The 24033-nt window shown below is 35.7% G+C and overlaps 1 protein-coding gene across 3 annotated transcripts; it reads left to right on the top strand.

Annotated features, from left to right (window-relative positions):
- Window positions 1-11404: 11404 nt before the first annotated feature.
- On the top strand, window positions 11405-23820 carry LOC110787719 (uncharacterized). Of its 3 annotated transcripts, XR_008919437.1 has the most exons (9): window positions 11405-11689; window positions 12352-12479; window positions 12647-12904; window positions 15781-16923; window positions 17161-17645; window positions 18186-18780; window positions 19094-19590; window positions 21018-22490; window positions 22981-23820. XR_008919437.1 is itself a non-coding variant. In XM_021992359.2 (7 exons), the coding sequence occupies exons 2-7, from the start codon at window positions 12742-12744 to the stop codon at window positions 21618-21620; spliced, it is 3486 nt and encodes a 1161-aa protein (XP_021848051.1). In that variant the 5' UTR covers window positions 11405-11689; window positions 12647-12741; the 3' UTR covers window positions 21621-22611. The 3 variants fall into 3 exon arrangements, 1 of the variants encoding a protein (XP_021848051.1); XR_008919436.1 differs by lacking the exon at window positions 12352-12479; XM_021992359.2 differs by lacking the exons at window positions 12352-12479; window positions 22981-23820 and having other exon boundaries at window positions 21018-22611.
- Window positions 23821-24033: the final 213 nt, after the last annotated feature.

The raw sequence follows: 24033 nt of genomic DNA on the forward strand, positions 1-24033 counted from the left end.
GGCGGCATCGAAAACCTCCTTTCTGGTTTTGCGAAGGCGACAGCCGGTTGTCATGGGGAGCAGCGAACGGTGATTTTGGAAGGGGGAGGGGCTGAGGCCATGGCTCAAAGGGGGAGGGGCGGCGGCTATGGCACAAAGGGGGAGGGTGAACCGATGAAGGGGGTGAATGGGAGAGGGGAGGTTTTTTATATATTAAAGGGTAAGATTGTCCATTCATGTAAAATACGCGGGCGTTTTTAGCGAACGAGGACGTCGAATAAAAACCCCCCAAAAGTAATATGTATTTAAAATATACTCCCTCCATCCCGAAATCAAAAGCAGGGAATTCGCTGGAGAAGATGATACTGCCGCAACTTTATTGGTAAGTCCGTATGAAATACTGCTACAGAAAAGGTAATAGAGAAGCAGATAAGCTAGCAAATATAGGTGTAGTTGAAGTAGAAAATGTAATGTTTTTTTATAGACCCTTTAGAGAAGTAGCTAGTCTCCTTAGGGAAGACTATATAGGTGTCATGAGACGTCGCTTTATTGCTTAATTTTAATTTAATTGTTCAGGCACCCTGTCTCTCTTTTGCACCAAAAAAAAATCTTATTATTTAATTAGATGGTAGTTGATAGTGTGATGTTTTTTTAATATAGATAAGGGATATATGTCAACTTTCAAAGGAGTATGGGGTAGGGGGGAAGGTGCATGAGATCACAAAATGACATATGAATGGGTAGTTGATATAATATTAATAAAAAATTGTCATTTATAGAAATGGCACAAGTATTCCGGGACAGCTTTATAAATAAAGCGGTGCAAGTATTCCGGGACGGAGCGAGTACTAGTTTTAATATCGTGCTATGCACGGATAAATATTTTAGCCAAATAAAAAAAATTTAATTTGATATACAAGTTGAAGGGATAATAAACTAATCAATTTATTCAACTAATGATGAAATAGGATGTTATGAATGTAAATAAATAACATTAATGAAAAACATATGGAGAGTCATGCGTATTTTTATTTTTTTTAAAAAAAAAATTAGGGTTTCAAGAGTAAATCAATTACAGAAAAAGAAAATTTCAAGAAATGGACACGTGGCAAGTAAAATATTGTGTTTTCAAATATTAGTATAGATTTTCCATTATTCGTCAAAATAAAACTTATTTATCAAACTACCATTCACGTAGGATCGGAGCTACGTTTGTTTTTATTTATTTTTCTATACCAAGACCGATATCTCATATAGCGGTTACACCAGTAAAACCGCTATCTGAGGTTTTACTGATATAACAGCTATCTCAAAGGGTAGTTATTTTTGTCCAAAACCGCTTTCTGAGATCCCGGTTATACCAGTAAAACTGCAATCTGAGATTACGATTTTAGGACAAAATAACTATATTTTTTTTGTTAATACTAATATAATCACTATCATCAGATAGTATAACCGCTATCTCAGATAGTGGTTTTGGTCTTAATTTTTTTTTTCAAAAAACGGAATAACTTACCCAAGTCTACGTGGACGGTAGTTTGGTAAATAAGTTTAATTACGATTCAAAATGGGAAATAAGTTTCAAATGGGCATTAGTTTGGTAAATATATTTTTTTTGGTGCGAATGAGCCACAAAAGTGGGGATGAGAATCAATCTCAGGATCACCTGAAACCGGATGGAAGCTCCAAATCGTTCCTATATACTCCCTCCGTATTTTAAAAAGAGATACACTTTCCTTAAACGGCCGTATTTTAAAAAGAGATACATTTTCCTTTTTTGACATGTCTTGGTCCCCACTTCCAATTATATTACTACTTCCGTCCCAAACTTATAGTCCTGTTGTCTAAATTGGGCGTCCCAAAATTATAGTCATTTTTCTAATTTTGACTATTAAGGTCCCACTTTCTAATGTACTATACTTCCTCCGTCCCTTAATACTCGCACTGGTTTGAGCGGTTCGGAGTTTAAGACACTTGAATTGACTTATTAATTTAATGGGTGTTAGTTGATAGTGTGGGCCTTTTTTAATATAATTAGGGGGAAATGTGTAAGAGGTGCTGAGGTAGGGAGTGGCGAGTGGGGGGTGTGAATTTTTAAATAATTTTTTGTAAGAAGTAAGGGTGTAGGTGAGTTAGTAGGTAAGTGTGAGAAATAATATAATATTAATAAATATTTCCATTTACCTTCAAAAAAAAAAATCCATTTATAGAAGCGGTGCAAGTATTAAGGGACGACCCAAAACGGAAAGCGATGCGAGTATTAAGGGACGGATGGAGTATTTATTAAAAATACATTTAAAACCCCACTCATGTACTATATTCCACTTTTATATGTACTATATTTTTTTTCTCATGTACTTTATTCCACTTCTTCATGCAACTCAATCATCATTTGTAATTTATTTCACTTTTCCAGGTACTACATTCTATTTTTCTTAAAACCCGTGTTTTTTATCAAATGGGACTATAAATATGGGACGGAGGGAATAATTAGTATTTTCTCTCTTTCTTGTGGTCCCTATACTTACTCACATCATATTTTTACTATATTAAATAATTCACTCATTACCCCACTTTCATCTTATTTTAATAAATTCAACTCACTATTCTAAAGCTACGTGTAGGTCAAAGTATACCTCTTTTTAAAATACGGAGGGAGTAAACAAGGATGGGTTTGAGAAACTTCTAAACCATCTATTTTAACCTTTTATGGGAGAAATATGTCAATTAAGTGGCATTATTATATACGAAATATAATAAAATAGTATACGAAGTACAACCTAAAAATTGCAAACAGTCTAATTGATATTTTTAAAAATAATTAAAATAGGGGTGCATTTTGAAATTTTTGACTATCTTTAGCAATTTTGCCGTAAATTACTCACACTTGTGTTGTTACATATGAAAGTATTTTACGACTAAAATATTTAAAATTTCCGAGTTAAATAAGATTATTGTTAATTAAAGTTAACGTTCGGAATTATGATTTAAAATGATCTTAAGAAAATTAAAATTAAAATTATTAAGCATAATAAACCGTGTTTTAGAAATTCGGGGTATTACACATAGGCTTATGGAATAAAGCAACAGTCAATTCTTTACAAAATATTATTCAGTCTCTTCATATTTTGCTTTCATAGTATGAAGGCACTTATTGTTTATAAACTTGGTTATGTAGTAGGTTATTTCTAAATTCGAATTCATACAACTAAAGAGATGAATCCCACAATTGAGTATCCTTTGATTAATTTTTTAGTTTCGTTTTCGGCTTTCGGCTTAGATTTGAAGGTTGATAATAATTAAAGTTCGCTGTGATTGCGAGGATAAGGCTTTTCAAGAAGGGGAGAGAAAGAAGGGAAATTAATTGTACATGTTTTTGCTAATATACAAGATGATGAAGTGTGTAGGTTAGGAGGTGGAGTGATATGTTGACTTGCTGAGTGTTTAATTTCTAGCATGGTTAAGCATTTTTTTAGTAACGTATGTTAGTTTATTACATGGGAAGCAATATTTCTTTTACTTGAAATAACCTCTAATCACGAAATCTGATTATAGTATTATATCTGCCTTAATGTTTAGTGTTTCAAGTCTTGTATCGTTTACAATTGTATTTCTTATCTATTCCTCTGATGAAGGCAAAGGAAGAGAGGGTGGGGGTTGAGTTTAAACTTTACACATCCGAGTATACTTTCACAATTGGTAATAGTCTTCGTAATCTTTTGAGTAACTATAATATATTTTCACGGTCGCTGACTTGCTGGTAGTTCTTGATCTCTGTGGTTTTCAAATCTACAGGAAGAATTGCGTCCTTATTTGTCATCGCCACAAGTTACGAATGGCCTTTGCTCCCTGGCAAAAATGCTCTTTGATGTCGATATTCATCTGGGGCAAGCTCCTGTAATAGCTTCTTTCAATACAATTAATTATTGGTTTGATTTTTTGTTCTTTTGTGTAGATATGATTCTTCAGACGATCTTACATCCAAACTTATGGTTCTAGCAGATTGGCCATTGTGAAAGTGGTGTGTATACATAGCAATATCTCACACTATTTGTTTTATACTATATCATTACATTTTCAATACAGATTTCCATACCTATAATTTATGCAAACCATTTTATGTAACGGATTATTATATCTTGGGGGACTGTACGCGCTAGTATCAATCAAGTATCCCAAAACATACGTGAGCTACACTAGAAAAATCAAATCATAATTGAAAAAAAGCAATCAGATTTCAACCCTTTGCCCACTAATCAGTTTTATTTCCCTAATTTTATTTATTTTTCTGAATATTTTTAATAAATCACAAATTAAAAAAAATGAAAAGATAAAATCACTTGAGGTTTTCATGCTCACCACAATCTGCCGAAAATTTGAGGAAAAATAAAATCTAAATAGAAAATTACATCAGTTAGCTTGTACAAAAGATAATTACACTCAATTTTTATTCAAACAGAAGATAATTAAACTCAATTTTTATTCAAAAAAAAGATAATTAAACTCATTTTATATGAAAAAAATCACATACCTAGAAGATCTAGAGAGGTTTGATGAATGATGAGAGAGGTAATTGACGAGAGCAAAGTAGAAATGGCAACTGGTGAGAAGGGAATAACTGTAGAGTTGCAACAAGTATAGTTGTATAATTAATGAAGGACAAAATTGTCTTTTACATTGAAATGAGAAATCCTCAATTCAATACCTGCTCCTCCCTGGTACAGAATAATGGGGGTAAAGCCTTCATTAGTCCCTATCCCTACCCCCCCCCCCCAAAAAAAAAAAATAGAATTCCTTATAAACAAACAAGGGATAAGAGAGCAAAGTAGAAATGGCAACTGGTGAGAAGGGAATAACTGTAGAGTTGCAACAAGTATAGTTGTATAATTAATGAAGGACAAAATTGTCTTTTACATTGAAATGAGAAATCCTCAATTCAATACCTGCTCCTCCCTGGTACAGAATAATGGGGGTAAAGCTTTCATTAGTCCCTATCCCTACCCCCCCCCCCCAAAAAAAATAGAATTCCTTATAAACAAACAAGGGATAAGAGCGTAAAAGGATAAAATATCCTTGTCCCCACTCCTTGTCCCTCATACCAAACGAGCCGGGTATGTATAGATTAGTGGAAAATGTGTCAAACAAAGGGGTGGGGATTGGTGGGGGTAGGGGGTGAATTTTTTTAATTTTTTTTTTAGGAAGTAGGAATATATATGGGTCCATGGTTAAGTGATTATTATTATTATTATTATTATTATTATTATTATTATTATTATTATTATTATTATTATTATTATTATAAATGTGTAAATTTTTTACATAAAGTTCGATGGGAGTCTAGAAAGAATTTGTGCTCCCACCCCCTTCTTAATGCAAAAGCTTAATCTGTTAAAAGTAAATACACCACTCTTATCATTGTTATAGCGACTAATAGAGAGAGACTTGATACATGAAAGCGTGTCCAAAGCCTCCTTATCGAATTCCCCGAACATAGAGGAAGCAAATGAGATGAACATGTATCTGTTCTCCTCACATTTGGATGCATACTTCTGTTTTTTTTTCTCCGCGACATTGTGCAAGGCCATCCCAGGATCCCAAGAACTCACGCCCATGCCAGCAAAGAGAGAGGTCGGTCACATCTAAACAAGCATCTTTACCCTAGAACCAATTAAATAGTAAAAGGTGTGTAGGCCTAAGATCCTTCCCAGCCTCTAAAAGGAAATCCATTGGATCCTCCTTACGCATCACAATCCCAACTTTGGAGCAAATATCAACAAGAATATCACGCACCAAATTATGCCTGAACTTCACACCCACTTCACCACAACAGTGGACAACATGATCACCCTATTGGTCCATCATGGGAGAAATACAAATCGGGCAGATGCTACCTTTAGAGAACAGAGGTACCGTGAGCCTATAACGCAACACAGAGCATAACTAACGACGATTCATCCTTTTCCCTAAGCCATTAATAGGGATGGTGAACAAAATCTTGGCCCGCAGTGTCCTTGTTTGCAGGTGAGAAGTAAGAAAATATTAACGGATTACACCCCCTGCAGAAAGGATCCAAACTGCTCAGCTTGATTGGGAGAGTGGTGAGATGCCATTGCCAGTCACCGAACCCCGACCCTGAAGAAGTAACAATATTATCCAAGGAGATACGTAAAGCTTGATCAAACTGAACTTGGGCATCCAAGAAAGACAAGGAGGAACAGTTCTCAACGCATAGGACAATTTTGCAACCCCAACACAATTGTGAAGAAGAAGGAGCTCACATTGGGGAGCATTAAGTTTGGTAACTGCCTCCATTAAGGAGATGCTTTTAGAGACCCTTTTCAAAGCCAGATCCCGACATGAACTCACATCCAAACTGATATAACCACCAAGAAGTTTGACACCATTAAGCGGGCGAGAGATATTTATTGGAAAAACACCCTCCACCCTACCTCTAGGATCCTCCACGGGCCATAAAAGTTCAGTCTTGTCCACATTCAGGAACAAATTGGTAGAAGTAGAATGATGAAGATGACATTTAAATGGATGGTTAGATCATTGAAGAAATAAAAGAAGATAAAGACGAGTATTGTACGGAGTAAGGTATTTATTTTTTATGTTTTTATTTTTATTTTGGGGGAGGTAAATTATGTAATTAATTGGTTGAACTTTTTACGTTTCTATATAAAACATTAAATTTATATTGTAAATACAAATTAATAGATTAGGTTGGTTTTTAGATTTGAACACTTGAGATCGGTAGCTAATGAAAATCTTTCTACTCCGTATAATTTAAATAAAAATAAAAGAATTAATTTACTGGTACAGGTACAGGTACCGATCGTTTACTAAATTAGTGGTAAATAGCACTACTTACCGTAGAATTTTCGCTCTCGTACTTCCTCGCTCTCGCTCTCGTTCTCTCCCCAATCCGAATTCTCCTTTTGTTACAGGAGGAGTATTTCTAACTGTTGATTAATAGAAAGTAGGAAGATAGAAGATGATTTGGGAAAGACCAGAGAATATAATAGAGAGAGAAAGAGAAACTGAGATTGAGATTAAGAAAAATTGTAATTGTAATTGAATGAATGTCACAATCTGATATCAAGCTTATTTATACAACCACCAAACTAAACAGACCACTCTAACTTTGCTAACAACCTATGTAACTACTTTAGACTAGCTGACTAATATATCAGGTATCAAGTTAGCTCCCCTAACATTCCCCCCTCCTTATGATAGACTTGTCCTCAAGTCTGCATCAGGATGAAAGTTTACATGTCATACCAAACAAGCATCCCTTGTACACATTTACAGTAAGACCAGGCAAGAATTTCTGTAGCCTAAACTGAACCAAAGAGTTACACAAAACCACTGCTAATTACCACCAATAATACGTGTAGCCTCCAAAGACAAGGCAAGACAAGGTCAACAAGCCCAAAAGATGAAATTCACGTAGCCATCTATGTATTTGCTTCACTACAGTTTCAAGACTTCTGTCACCATCAAATCACTATTGAAGAAGATGTAGAGGAGGAGGCCAAGGAAGAGGCCTCGTGTTGACTAGTAATACCACTGATTCCAAAGAAACTATGTAGTCAAAACACCTCCCATGAAGAGATAATGCAGCATCATCCTCAAAGAGTATGATAAATTGATCCTTAAACATCACTCTTGTAAGAGATGAAAGATCCTCATTATTACACTTATGACCCAAATCACCTAGTTAACCACCATAGTAATGCAACCTTGTTTCAGTTTGAAGACAAAATGAAACATTGCCACTTTTCCAAGACAACTTGGTTCACGTTCGGCCAAGATTGCTTATTGATTAACATGTGATGGTGTATCTTGGAAAAATGGCTTAGGATTAGTGAGCATAACATCAACTTGTACCAATTCTGGAGAAGGACTTGACAAAGAGGATTGAGTACTCAGCATTGAACATGTTATCCCCATAAATTTATAAAGTTATTAATATATTTTAACGTATAATTAATTATATTTAAATGCAATTTGTGAATTTTAGTAATAAATATATATTGAATGTATATTTATTTTATTTAAATGCATTTCAAATATTTTAATGATTTACGAAATCAAACATTTTTAGAATCATATTTCGAAAACGATTTAAAACATAGAAACAATTCGGTTTTAGAAAAGTATTTCTATTTGGGTTTGGACTCGAACACTTTTTAAATTAGAAAAGGAATCCTAATACTAGCCTAATTAAAATACCTAAGCCCAAATAAACCCCAAACCCAAAAGTTTACCCACACAATTTCTCTCTCCTCTCAAACCCACAAGAAATCACGTACACCATATTTTTCCTCCCTTCCTTTCACGTGAAAAACTCAAACCCTCCCCCTTGCTTCTTTCGCACATCACCACCACAACCGTGGCACCACCGCCGGCCAATTCCTCCGTCGCGCCGCCCTGCCACCGGCGAGCCTCACCTTCCTCCTCCCCCTCTCGTTCGTGCCTTCTTCTCCCCTCTTTGCTTCGTGCTTTTATTCTTGCTCCTTCGCACCACTTGCAGCCAACCTTCACCGAGCACCGCCAACCACCACTTTACCGGCGACGCTGCCCCAACCGTCGTCGTCCCTGCTACCAGCCGCCAAGCCGGTTCTCGTTCTCTCGTTCCTCTCCATTTTCCTTCGTGCCTTGCTTTCCCTTTCCACGTTGATACACCGCCTGCCGACCACCACCATCAGAGCGCGCCACCAGCCGCCGACTGGTCTGCTACAGCCCCACCCTGCCGGCCGCCAGCAACCCCTTCTCTCCTTATTGGTAAATTAAATATTTTAATTATATGTTATTAATTTAATTTATGTTTGGATTGAATTAAATTTATGACTTTTATGATTTATTTATGAATTTCAGATTTTAATGTTGAATAATTGAATTATTAATTTTCAGATTTCATAAATTGTTTGAAACGAGAATTTGAATTATTTAAACCATGTATTTTAAGGTTTTAATATTTTAAATTCATGGTAGGTTGATTATAAGTTATTAAATTATTATTTTTATGATTTTAAATATATTGGATATATTTTGGAGTAGTTTGGAATTAATGTATATTGCTGGAAATTGTGAATGGGCATGTTTATTGGAGTTTATGATAATTGGTGATCATTAGTGTAGTAATCACTATGTTAGGAGGTTTAGTAATTAAGTTTTGACATTGGGGAATGTTCTAATTATGTTCAGGAAGGATTAGAAGCACCCTAATGTTGCTGAAAATTCAGTGTGAGTTGATATGAATCTATATTGGTTGTTTTTAGGTGGAGAATTCTCTGTAGGCGACTCTTGAGATTGTTAAAGTAGCCTATCAATTTGTTTACCCAATGTACGTACATACCTGTGTGCTTGGAGATGTGTGTTATTATTGAAACCATGTTGAATTGTCGATGAACTTGGTTGTGTTGAAATTTACATGTTTAATATTGTTGGATGAACATGTTGAACATATATTTCGTTATGAGAATTATAACATGTTAGTATGGATGATTGATGCAAATATGTTGGTTGGGAACACTAGATTATTTTTTATATATATTGGTTTAGATCGATTGATCGTTGTTCCCTTTTAGCTTTTCACTACTTTATGAGGGCCGAGGGCCTTGTTTAGTAAGTTGAAACCTTATACCCATGTACAGGGGTTGATCATTGTTAAAAGAAAGGTTGAATTAATTGGCCGGAATGAGTCTTGATTGATACCTTTGTGATCACTTGCTTAATTCCAAGATAAAAACAGTTGTGAATAATCGTTGATTGTATGACTTATGTGATTGTTGAGTCATAACAGAGTCTTAAATCTGTAAATCATGTAAAGTGAAACTGAGCAGCAATAGCTTTAGACTGTGCACGTCTGAAGTGATGGACAAACAGGAATTGGGGTTCATGGTGGTAGCCCATGGCCTTTTCTTGGACCGGATTGATCACCGTGTTCTATTTTTATTCAAAAGTTTCCTCGATATCGCAGGTCACTGAGTTTATGGAGTCGCGCCCGTACCTCGTCTTCCTTATTGAAGCTTCCAGTTAGACAACTCGGTCCATTGAATATTTGAATTAAAATAATATAATTGTTATAAAAGTTCTAGTCCAGTCTAGCCTAGTCTAGTCAAGTGTGGTCTTCAGATTAATATGTTTTGTTTTCCCTTACTTAGGTTTTATTAGTATCATGTTAGGATTGTTCGTTTAATAGAATCTTGTTAGGATTATTATTGATTTAGTATGTAGTACTCAGCTTTGCTGATTACGTGCTTTGTTTGTGTGTGTTGATCATGGCTATGCCTTATTGATCCTGTGATGACCCATTTTGGTGACCAGTCTCTAAGGATCAATAAGCGTTGCCCATCTACAGGTTTGAAGATGATGCATCATTGGGATCGGGATTAGAGAGCTTGTATTTATTTTGTTTTGCTAAGTGACTTGGGTTTGTTAAATTGGACTTTAAACTTGTCGTACTATTTACATTTCCTTATTTTCGCTGATTGGTTTTTGGGATTAATTCTATAATTGATTATTTATAAACCTAAAGTTAGTTTTATGTTTTCCGCTGCAAAATTCTGAATAAGCCGTTACGTTTTCACACGGGCGATAATACTTTGATGATTCTCTATAGTTATATTTATAAAAAGGGTATTTTTGAAAAAGGAGAATTGTCGGGGTGTTACAGAACAACAGTTCTTGGCTACTGTTGAGTTTACTTCTTCTTGAACGGCAATTCTGCTTGACATTTTATCAAACACCTTTGGTGCATCCTTATTATTGAACTCCAATGCAAACACATAATCACCTTCTTCATCATATACCATCACAAAACCCCAATTATCACCACTAAGGCTGCACTCATGTACCGGAAGTAATGGTACCATTCACAACATCCTTTATTCCAACTATCAAAACATTCACTCTTCAAAAGCTTTTTGAATGATTTTATTACCTTTTTCTGTTGAGCAGCTTCAAGTTGTGGAATGATTGGTTCTTCTTGTTGAAGATTGTTGTAAAAATCGTCAACCCCCATTTTGTAATGTGATAGAACAAACACCTTCAAGATTTTGGTTCGAATTTGATTGGAAAAAGGTCAGAAAACGGGTTATGTGCAAAGAATAATTTCTCCAAGAATCGTGTTCGAAGGTTCAGGACTACAAATTGTAAGATTAAGCAAACAATCATGTGATTTTCTTCCTGATTTTCAACCTAGATTCGATAGAAATTACCCAATCTCAAGCGAGTGAACTTTAACCTTCAAGATTGCTATGCCCAGGATAATAGGAGATTATCAATAATCTGTGTCTGATCAATTGAAATCAGTAGTGGCTCTAATACCCAATCATTACAAGATTCAATTTTCTTAATTTCCATACCATTTTTCAAACGGGAAGAATATAAAGGAACAGAGGGAGTATCAAGTTACTCCCCTAACACCTTTCCCTGTGCAGTAAAAGTAATCAAATTTCCAATTCATCCTCTCTTGTCCCCCCCGCATCAAGCTTAATCGATTCACGATAATGTATCTGAATACCCTAATTTCATATCAGAACTCCATGAATTTTGTTAATAACCACTTCAACAACAAGCTTTTTGGCGATCTCTTATGGCGACTGAAGTTCCAATTTCGGAACTCCGTTTTCCATATTCGGCCCTCAATGGTTATTCCAGTAAAGCGTTTTAGCAGCTCGACGTTATGACCAAAGTAGAGGTAACTAATTCTGGACACATTCTCGTAATGTCCTATAACTTCTGGATTTCTTCATTTGTCTTTGAACAATTACAGACATTTCTATTCGTAAATTAGCAATTTAATTGCCTAATCTTGTATTCTAGGCAGCAATAATTTTCGACTCAATTGATTATGGATAGAGTTTTAAAGAGGGGTTTCAGTTAATTAGCCAAGTCATGAAGGGTGGGATGAAGACATGTCGATATCAATAATTAAAAATACACTACTAATTTATTGCTATTAATTTTTAGGAACCACTACAATGAATCCTTAATCTGAGCAGTATGCTGAAATATGTGTGTGAGAGGTATATTCCTTTGTATTTCCATAAAATTATATAGCCATAGGTGAATATTGTAGTACAAATGTACAATGGATGCATATAGAATTTGGATATTCTGAAGAATGTTTCAATTTCTATCACTTACCAGTTACACGCAGGCACGCAGCATAACGTGCGCTGAACTTGTTAACCAAGTGACTGAAAAAAAAGAGCTTAATGAAAAGACTTGGCAAAAAAAAAAAGATTTCAAAGGAAATGTTGGACATAATAAGAATTAAGAGTAGAGTTTATCCCATAGAATCAACCAATTCACTAATTCAGTGAAAATTTGATAAGATCATAATATCCCTTATTCTAGCCTCAGAGGAGTCGAGGGAAGGTGATCTAACTCGTAATGAGAATACCAACTACGTTAATGGAAGAGGCGTTATTCAGAGCAGCTGTAAGTGGAGACCTCAGGGTCTTGAGTGAGAGAAACATTTCTAGGTATGGTCACTCATATTTTACAGATCAAATAACACCGGTTAAAAACAATATAATTCATGTTGCTGCTGAATATGACCAATATAAGTTCATAGAGAAGGCTCTCAATATATTCCCACAGCTCATCTCAAAAAAGAATATCAATGAGGACACCTCTCTTCATGTTGCAGCGAGGAAGGGAAATAAGAATACGGTGGATGTACTCATTTCGTACAGTGGTTGTGCAACCAAAGAGCAAAGCGAAGCCGAGGAAGATTGGTTTTGGATGGCCAAGAACTCACAAGGTGATACACCTCTTCACTTGGCATTAAGCAGTAACAAGTTGAATGTAGCTATGGATCTACTAAAAGTGGGTTCGGTCAACGTGCTTTCATTGGTCAATAATTCACAGGAAAGTCCTCTACACATTTTCCTCAGATATTGCGCTGGTAAATTTGCTATTACTACTTTAGATTTTGTTTTTTTTCTCCTGTCACTACCTATTTGATCATACATAGTATATGCAATTTGTTATTTTATGGGTTGACACAATCATATTCATGCTAATCTGATGGTGCATCTGTAGTAGCTAGCTGTATTGTTTTTAAGATATGATAATCAAGTTTTAGATTTTGGAGGTTAAAGAATCCTTACGCCAACATAGATGGTGGCATGGTGCATATCGTATTAGGTAGAGTTAGTTCGGATAGGGTTTGGGTCGAGTCAGTTCAGGTCCTTTTTGCTTTTAGGTCCACTCATGGTAAAGTTCCATTTTGTGGCTTTTGGTTAGTATTGATTTGAGTCAAATTGGATTTTGTTGTTGTCATCATCATCTTAAAACATAATATAACTATCATTATCAATCAATATTATTAACATTATCCCTACTCTATCTCAGAAATCTAAAATTTCTTCTAATATTTTCTATATATATATATATATATATATATATATATATATAAGTTAAATGAATTCTTGAATAAAGAGTTATACGCCATATACAAGAGAAATCTAAATCTAACAAATACATAACAAATTGAATCAAATAAACTTCATCTAAACTAAGAAAATTGAGTAGATCTTGTTATGTCGAATATCTCCCTTATGCAACCTTATAGGAGAGGGGGTCTAACAATTTGTTGTAGCTGCGTGATTTTCAGTTGATTCATCTAAGAGTTTTTGTTTCAACTTAAATAAGTTCAGATTAGCTCATACTAGTTCAACAAAAATAAGTTATTTTCACACAACTTTAACTCAAAATTAAGTTCTTTTCGGCAAAAGTAAGTTTTTTCAGCAAAAATAAGTTTGGACAAGTTAACCAAAGAGAGCCTAAGTGTATTTAAAAAATTGATATCTGTTGCGATTCGCACAAATCTTTCTCAACAAACCAATATTATAGTAACCCAACAAAGGGGAGCAAACAACCAGACATAATAAAACTAACTCTACTATATGGAGACGAAGTACATCCACGAACTAACTCATAACGTGTAGATTTATTGAGTTTAAGTGACAAAAGTTGAATTAAACTAACACTGTTTTTGGTAATTCAACTTTGGAGGAAAACTAAGTAAAAGCGTGGATTTATATGAATTTTTGTTTATTGGGAGAAAAAACAATAGAAAAGTAAATCTGTGGAAATATGTGGAAATCTTTATAGTTATAATTGAGTCATTTAATTTTGCATAGGTTTTTCTTTCAAAGTCAATGGAAGATCAAGGCAAAGACTGTAGAAAACTATGAAAATCTGAAGTTCTCTTATTAATTTCAATACTTTTCCTCATTAAACTTACCAAACAATGGAAAAGTAGGTAAATTCTTTACTTTTCAGTAGTTTACTAACTGATTAAATAATCAAAGAAGGTGTAAACTATTCCCTCCGTATTTAATTAAAAAATACAGTTTGATCGGCACGTAATTTTAGGAGGGTGAGTTGAATTTAGTAAAGTTAGATGAAAGTGGGGTATTGAGTTATTATTTATTGATAGGGGTGAATTATTTAATATCGTGAAAAGAAGATGTGAGTGGTGACCACAAGAGGGAGAGAATGATTAATATAATTAGAAGTGGTGACCATTACATGCCAAAAATAGGAAATGTATCTTTTAATTAAATACGGCCGATTATGGGAAGTGTATCTTTTAATTAAATACGGCCAATTATGGGAAGTGTTTCTTTTATAGGAAGTGTATCTTTTAATTAAATACGGCCGATTTTGTACGGAGGGAGTATTAATTTACATAGTTTTGTTTTTCCACATATTCCATAGTTTTAATTATCCATAGATATGTTATCTAATCGAATTCCCGAACACACTAAATAACTCTACCAAGATAACGGAAATACTAGTTTTATTTATTATTTATTATTTTTAATTTTTTTCCGGTAGAATCGGAAATACTGGTTTTGAAACTTAAGATTTCCTACTAATAAAATCTACAATATATAGACTTGTCTTTTCTAAGATGTACATAAATATTTGACCTATGATTATTTTTCTAAAATGTATTGTATACACATGCATTCAAGATCTTCGTCATCTGAATTTCATTACATTATTAATAGTATAAAGTTTGCAATTAAGACATGTTCATCGTACTTCAGTTATTCGGATTACAACAAAGGAAATCTTAAACAAAAAAATTCTAATGCACTGAACGTGTTGTAAAACTAGTGTACAATAAATTTCAGAATCTTATCAGTTACTTATCTGATATACCAAACTAAATCTTTCTCCCAGAAATCTAATCTAATCTAATTTAGTCTTATTTTCTTATACTACAATTTATTTCAAGGGGTTCCAGCGATTTGGTGTAAATAATATAGCCGTAGGCCCCCTCCAAAACACAACTCCCTTCCTATCGTAGCCATTTCCATGCCACCACCTTTAGTTCCATCCTAATGGTTTCCGTCATTCCCACCAATAGCTTCCTCCACCTCAGCCACATCTGCAAAGGAGTCTAGTCCATATTTTATACTATCGAGATTTTTTCGAGATTGAACGAATTTCAAACGAGTTATAACTGGAGATGAGCAAGCCTGCAAATAAACTTAAAGGAGTTGTTCATGAACATTAAGAAGTTGAACATGAATTGTTCAAGTATGGTTCATTTAACAAACAAGCTTAAATGATTATTACCTGTAATCGGCCCATTCTATAGAAAATTGAATCACCCAAAATAATCATCAATGCTTTAATTAAAATATAAATACTATTGTACAAGCACTTTAAATGATATGAACTTTTCTAATGCCAAACATCATCTTTACCATCAAAAGTCAGAAAATTGAACCTAAGGCACGTGGTGTTTGTGGTTTTTGGAAGGTACACACCCTATACCTAATGTGTTATTGGAGGAAGGAGTGCTGAACTTGCAAGGATTGCACATGGCTCAAGGTGACGGGATTGGGGCCAAAAAAAAAGGTGTCCTATTAGAACTTCTGAAATACACACCCACACTCTGCATTCGTGATGTGAATGGGCAAACACCTTTGCTGATAGCTGCTCAGCAGGGGTGCGTTCTGGCTGTACAGCTTATAGTCTCACATTGCCCTCAGTCTGCTGAGATCTGTGACCCTGAAGGTAGAACTGTACTACATCTTTTGAAAAATCTGATGCTAAAAGTAAATACATGGGAGATGGAAGCTGTTGACTTCCCATCCGTCAGATCATACAAGGAGGTCAAGGAGTTGCTCAGCATCCCCGAAATCAATGCTCTCAAGGACAGGAAGGACTGTCATGGGAATACACCTGCTCATGCAGCGCTCGGCTGCCAAGCTTTTGTCTTGGCTAAAGTCTTAATGGAATGCTTGGCTGATTTTACAATCTTGAACAAAAATGGTGACTCGGCATTAACCATCATCGAGTCACTCCCAGATTTCCCCATACAAATGGAGGAACTGAGAGTGACAGAGAAATCGACAAGAAAAGGAATGGACATAGAGCTCCTGCAAGCAGCATTAGAGGAGGATGTGAGTTTGTTCAAGAAAAAAGGAGGACGAGATGTAGAGAGTGGTGAAATCAAATATGATGATGATTATTTTCTGAGTCAAACTCTTGAAGGATCTAGCATCCTTCATTTAGCTGCCAATTCTGGCCACCTGAAGTTCATAGAGGAAGCCGTAAAACATTTTCCAACTCTTGTTCTTACAACTGACTGTAGTGGTGAAACTCCTCTCCACTGTGCTTCTAGGCTCAAGAGCAATCACCTTGTTGCAACAACATTGTTGCGACTCACTAAGGAGACCATTGACAAGTTCAAGGAACAAGCAGGGGGTAAGCTGGTTCATGCCTTGCCTTGGAGACAAAAGAATTCCAAAGGAAACATGCCACTTCATGAAGCAATATGCTCGAGTAATTATGACGCAGCCATAGCTTTGCTGCATGTGGATCCTAAATTGTTTTTATTGCCAAACAGAACTGGCGAAACTCCCCTCCACATTTTGGCAAGATATGGCGCTTATACCAGTAAGTTTCTGGTCCTTTTCACCTCTTCAAATGACCTTACTTTATAGCTACTTACAGTGAAAGATTTCCCTGATTTTCTGAACAATTGCTTTACTACTAGTCTATTATTATCCTATAACGTCCAATGCACTTACTGTCATAAATGACAGCGTATATATACTTCGTCATAATCTCCACCAATTAATTATTTGGTTAGAATACATCTAATATGTTCTTTTTGCTTTGTGAGAAATGCAGCAATGGACAAGCTAGAGAACCTAATTGATCTGCTCATGGGTCAAAATGGCAGTCTAATTGCTTACACACGGGACGCAGATGGGTTCACCCCTTTATTGAGGGCTGCTTACTGTGGACGCTTTCTAGTGGCTTATCATTTAGTCATGCTTTGCCCTGCATCTATAAAATTTAGGGATCCTTATGGTAGGATTTTCTTGCACCATCTAAGGGTTGTATCTAATGCTGAAATTGATGCCACAAATGACATGTTCTATGCTTTCGAAAGCATTCTGCCCCTTCTGACAAAAGACCTAAGGAGTGCTCAGGATTGTGATGGAAACACACCATTGCATTTTGCCTTAATAGAAAGAAACTTCGCTGCAGCAAAATTTCTTTTGCTATGTTGTATTGAAGCGCAAGTGAGGACCGAGTTAACCATTACAAATAACATGGGCCACTCTGTTTTAGATCTTTTGGCAGCACTAGCTGCCGATATTCCTGGTGCGGTATGCATATCGTCTAATCACTTTGTGATTTTTATTTATAGATACTGCCAAGTTTTATCTGAAAATAGCAGCTGAATGTCAAGGAAAATTGTCTGAGTGTGGTATTAAACTAATAGCTTGTTGGGTAAATGCCTAAATGGTAATTAATGTCTAAAGTAAGATTTGTTCCATGGTAATGGATGTCCATTCCCATCTCCCGAATACCGTTTTTTCTTCAATTAATTCCTTTACTTCTTTAGAGGGCAGTATAGTGTAATGGAAAATTTTGAAGAAAACAACATGTTAGAGGATAAAGTTGCATTATTAGACATTGGGATAAAACTTACATAAGTTAACTCAATTCTGTCTTTTTTTTTGAAGGAACATTCCGCCATTTATTATTGTATACCGTATAAGGCATAACCGCATTTAGCTCTAGCTCAAAAATTATTTCCTCAATTATGCACTCTTTTAGACAAACTGATAGGTATCAAGGTTCTTCACTGCTTGTAAGGAGTAGTGCGATTTTATGTACATTTATGTAGTTTCTTGTGTATACAGAACGAGTTGAAAGACCTCGGGTTCCTTGCTCAAAGGAAACTTAAAGAGGCAGCCCGCAGTATAAAGATGATGTCAGCAGAGGTTTACAGGGGTGCAGTAAACGGAAAAGTGGGTTTATTTTACTGGTGTTCAGATATGGATCCGATTAGTGGTGCAGTCAATGACAGTGCATTTCTTTCTCAAGCGCCTGATGGAAGTAATATTCTCCACATAGCCATTCAACATGGCCAGGAGGCCTTTGTGGAGGAAGCAATAAAACGCTATCCAGACTTAATTTTTGAGGTAGATTGTAATGGTAATACCCCATTACACATTGCTTCCATGTTCTATGAGGGTGATTTCAAACACCTACTCGCATGTGTCGAAGATCACTGCGTAAAAAAATTCCAAGAATCTTACCGTGAACCTTTTATGCCCCCCTGGAGAGTGAAAAATTCAAAAGGCAACACCCCACTACATGAGGCAATGCAATCAATTTTAAGTTGTGAGAGCTGTGAAGCTCTTTTACTCACTGGTCCCGAAATGATTCTATCTGTCAATGATGCTGGGGAGACTCCTCTTCATGTATTTGCTAGACATGGCTTATATGACGCTGGTAAGAGCATGTTCTTGCACTTATATATTTCGTAGTATTTGTGCGGTTTTACCTATTTAAACCCCTTTTTTATATTGATTCTCATAAACCAACAGAAGTATATTCTTACACTTATATGGCATTCTGGAATTAGACTTTTTCACACAAAATGGACTTTGAACTTTTCTGAAATAAGTAAACTAAGGTGAAGAGAAAGACCTCTAATAAGTTACTTTGGACAAAACACTAATGAATTACATTTTCTATTCCTTACAAGCGTTTTTTTTTTAGGGAAACACTATACTTACTCCAAATGTGCATTTAACAAATGCAGGTGAGGATAAGATAGATACATTGGAGATGTTACTCTCCCAGAATGGCTCCGCTGCGTACACGAGGGATAAAGAAGGTCTAACTCCTTTGCTAAGAGCAGCCAAGACTGGTCGTCTTCTCGTAGCACTCATCATTCTTAAGTATTACCCTCAGTCAATACAACTTCGAGATCTTAATGGACGTTCATTCTTGCACCTCTTGCATTTTACTGGCTTTGAAGTTGATGAAAGTCTCGATGAAAAGTTGGCGTATGCAGGAATGGCCAAACCATTTTTTAGGATTCCAGAAGTAGATTTCCTCCGAAATGCGGTGGATTTTGACGGGAATACACCTTTGCTTTTTGCCATAAAGGAGGGAAACTCATTCAATGCAAAGTTTATTGCACAAAGATTCATGGAAACTGATGAGGATGACACAATGGGACTGGTAGTAAAGCGTAATAATGAAGGTCAAAACGTCTTAGATTTGCTTGCATTACATGATGATGCCCCAGATGAGGTATGTCTCAATTTTACACCCAGAAATAGAACTCGTGATTTAAGTTGGGTCACTTTGAATTTGCTTTGAATACAATTTGCCATACATTTCATGACCGTAATAGAATAATGGGAAATTCTACATGGTGAGCTCGTGGTTTTGATTTTTTGGGGTATTGAATATATCATTACGTGCCTTTATTGATGTTTTAAATGGAGAACATAACAGATAACCGAACAATTTAATGATTGATTGTTAACCTTAATCCTAAAATTACTAACTATTTCCGCTTAACACCCATATCGACCAAATCTGACCACCACCCCGACCATCTACAACCCTCTGACCAGCACAACCCAACCACCACCCAACCCTAGAAACTGATGCAGTGCTAATAACACTCAATATTATGATAGAAATAGGAGAGAGAGAGATAGAAATCAGAATAGAGAGTGAGGGAACTAGAGAGAAGAGACCAAGATTTTGATTGATTTTCTAAATAAATGTTTACAATGAGAATTAACTCATATTTATACATCTCAAAGTCAACTAAATCATTGAAGAATGAAGATGAGCTATTAAAACAGAGCAAAAATATGCTAAAAAAATGGGAACCAGTTTAACTAACTTTGCCGGCAAAACATGTTTCGCTTATTAAACAGAATTCAGTTGTCTCATCAGAAACCACCACCCAAACCCTCAAAAACCACCAGCCAAAGAAAACCAACACACACAAAAAACTCGAACAACTAACCGATGTTATTATATAAACATTTTAAGGAATGTTTAAAAAGTTACAATAACAAGAAAAGTGAATAAACCCTGTCATTTGATGAACTTGAATAAATTGTTGCCAATTTATTTAAAAAAATATATTTTTTATGATTTGGGCGGAAATAACATTTCTGTCCGGTTCCAGTTTCGGTTCGAAGTTCCGGGTATCCGGTATTGGAAACGGGTGTTGATAGGGTACCCAATAGGTTCTAGTTCCAAAAAAAATGGGAACTAAAACTGTTGCAACAGGTTCACCAATCTTGAAGTGCGGGTTTCGGTTTTGATTCCGGGTACCCTGATTATTTGCCCACCCCTAGGTGGTGTGTGGTTTGGGACTTGGAGCGGGGTGTATTAACTAGATAAGTACGTCAGTAAAATACATCCTTCAATGATGGGTTAGATGCAAAATCTCAGTTGGTGCACCTTAATGATATATGCAATATTTGACTTTAGAAACACATTTTGTTTCCACCCGTTTAATAAATCATACCACAAAACCAGTAGAACATTCCAAGAATAATTATTGCCGAGCATAGGCCTGTAGGAGATACAATCTTGGTTTCATGTAGCCGACACCACAATTGGGGATTAAGGCCTGAATATTCTTCTTGTATTTCATGACTGAATAGAATATTTGTTTTCATGACTGAATAGAATAATTGTTTTCATGACAGGTTCTCCGACTTTTAGAGAAAAAAGGAAGGTTTGAAATGACATTTGTTCGGAGTACGCATGGGATACGCAAGACGCAAATAAAAGAAATGGCCAACACCTTATCAGTGGTTGCAGCACTGTTGGCAACTCTAACATTTGCAGCTGCGTATCAAGTACCCGGTGGATATGATGATGGTGGCACCCCGATTCTTCTTAGAAAAGCGGCATTTCAGGTGTTTATAATTTCCAACACGTGTGCATTGTGTGGATCAATGGCTGTATTATTCTCTCTTCTGTGGGTCATGTCAACCGGAAAAACTGCTGATTCTTTCCTTCTACTGGATCTCTCCATCTCACTTCTCTTAATATCCTTTAATGCGACTTTGGTGGCTTTTATGACTGGGATTTATGTGGCCTTATCTCACAAGACTCTCTGGTTGGCTGTCTTCATCTGCGTAGTATGTTCTACTGTCATCGCTTTGATGAGGAAATCTATCATTCTCCGCATTACTCGATTTCTTAGATTATTTTACATTACTTTCTACCATATCAAGTCTGGGAATTACACTGATGCCAAAGATATAACTGAAGGGATATCACGTCGTGCTCGATTAGTGGAATAACATAATGCTGTGTTTGGATTCAAGGATTTCATTTGAAATCCTGGAATTGGACAAATTCTGTGTTTGGCAAACCAAGAATTTGAAATGCTGAATTTGGCCCAAATCCTTTAACTAATGTTACAGGCCCATATTTGTGTAATTTGAAATGACACAATTTTTGCTGGTATTTGAAATTCTTTTAGCAGCCTCAGCCCACTTTTATTTGTGTTATTCCCCTTCCCACAATGTAACTCACTTTCTCCCTCCTCTCCCAAACCCTCTCCGGCTCTCCCTCCACCAACAAATTAAACCTCACCGTCTCCACCACCACAACTACCTCCACCTCCACCTCCATCTCTATCTCTTGATCTCTTTCTTTCAATTCGCTCTCTCCTCTGTCATATTCATGCATCGAGTGCGACCGGCAACGACCGGCGCCACCCACTCTTTGCCGTTGTAAAAACTACCACCGCCTCAACCAAACACGATTTTCTCTCTCCTCTCCCAAACACACTCGATCTCTCTCCTCCACCGCCTCAACCACCAGTTGAGGTCGCCGTTTCTTCTTCTCAAGATTTTCAATTGATAAAATTTATAGATTTGAGGAAATTGGAAGAAAGATCAGATTGAAGGCGATTGATAAAATCAGATTGAAGGCAATTGATAAAATCAGATTGAAGGAGAAGCAAGCTGGAAGAAAAATCAGATTGAAGGCAATTGATAAAATTTACAGATTGGAGGAAATTGTTTGATTTTTGGTTTGGGGGAATTTTAGGTGTTGAATTGATTGATGGCTAGAAGTTACAGTAAATTAAAGGAAAAAGAAAATTAGTTTCTGGAAATTAAAGTGAATGAGATCTTTTAATTCGAATGAAGAGACACAAAATTTGAGTAAGAATTTCTCTTTGAATCTAGGTTAGAACTGGTTATTGCATTATATTTGCATGATGTTTTGGTAATTTTTGTTTTCTGATGAGATTGGATGAAATTACTTTGTTGATAGATTGTTGTTTATGTTTGAGTTGCAATTGATGTTTTTTTCCCCTTCTACTTTCCATTAATTAGATAATTAAAATTCCAGTTAACCTCCAAACATGGTAGAATTTGAAATACCAGAATTGAATTCTTATATTTCCCAAACATATAATTTGGATTTGAAAGTTGGAATTTGAATTTCTAGATTTAAAATGAAACATTTGAAATCAAAGTATGATATCCAAACACTACCTAACATTACTTTGTTGCTTCTTACATTACATTTGAAAATAAACGTTGTTTGCTTCATTTTTAGCGTGATTTTGCTCATTTTTTTACGAGGTTATCCATGAATTCTGCCGAGTATGTCTAAACCTTATGTTTCCCGTATTTGGAATTTTTCTAGCATATTTCAATTACTCATGGGTCAACAGACAACAAGAAAAAAGACAAGAAGCAAGAACTAAAAATTATAACAAAGAAGCTCCCTCCGATGAGCCCAAGTCATGAGTTGGACCGGAAACCGCAAAATATTCGAATAAGGCCAGGAGATTCCGCAATTGGAGAGAGGTTAAGTCACCAAAATTGGATCAGGGAGAAGATTCCAATGTAACAACTAACAAGGAACAACACTAGATTAGAAGAATCTGAATAAATAAGAAGTTAAGAACTTTAGTGAAACCTCAACGAATCACCATATGAAGGCCCAAATGACAAGCCATCAACTCAACCTAAAGCGCAGAACCAAGAAAACAGGCCCGGGCTCCTCCCCCAGAGATAAAAGTACACATAGGTTGATGCAAACACAAGCTAAGCAAGATTACTTGTACAAGATTTGACAAGCTAAGCAAGAAATTGTAAACAATTGTGCTTTCTTTAAAAATTGTTTTACATGAAAATATTCCTCGTTTAAAATATTATTCCGTCAAAATAAATGAGGCAGGAGGTCATGGTGAAATGTTAGGTGAGCTAACCTGACATAATTCTGAAATCAGTTACCCTTAAGTAGTTAGATATGTTGTTACTTTGATATGTTAGTGTAGTATATAAATACAATGTAATCCATCATTATATTACTCAATCAATAAAATTTACAAAGTTTCCTACTCTTCTCTCTTCTATCTATTGTTTTTTCTCTTCTCTTTCTTTCTTAAGAATTTTGTTTCTCTCTTTCTCTTTTTCTTTCTCTATCTTATATTTTCCTCCATTAACACATCAAGTAGTTGAGAAAGGTATCAGAGCCAACCTACTGCAAATTGAGTGATTCGATTGAATTGTAGTTCTATTCTTCGATATTGGAGTCAGCAGTTCTTGAAGCTGGGAATTAGTGGGGTTAGAAATCGGGACAAATTGTTGAAGAAATCAAGGTAAGAAATCAAGAAGTATAACTGATTGATTGCTCAATTTTCAATCTTCTACACGTTTTTCTGCCATTATTACAACTTGATTTCCTAGTTTT

Source organism: Spinacia oleracea, chromosome 4 (genome assembly GCF_020520425.1).
Source record: "Spinacia oleracea cultivar Varoflay chromosome 4, BTI_SOV_V1, whole genome shotgun sequence".
NCBI lineage: Eukaryota > Viridiplantae > Streptophyta > Magnoliopsida > Caryophyllales > Amaranthaceae > Spinacia > Spinacia oleracea.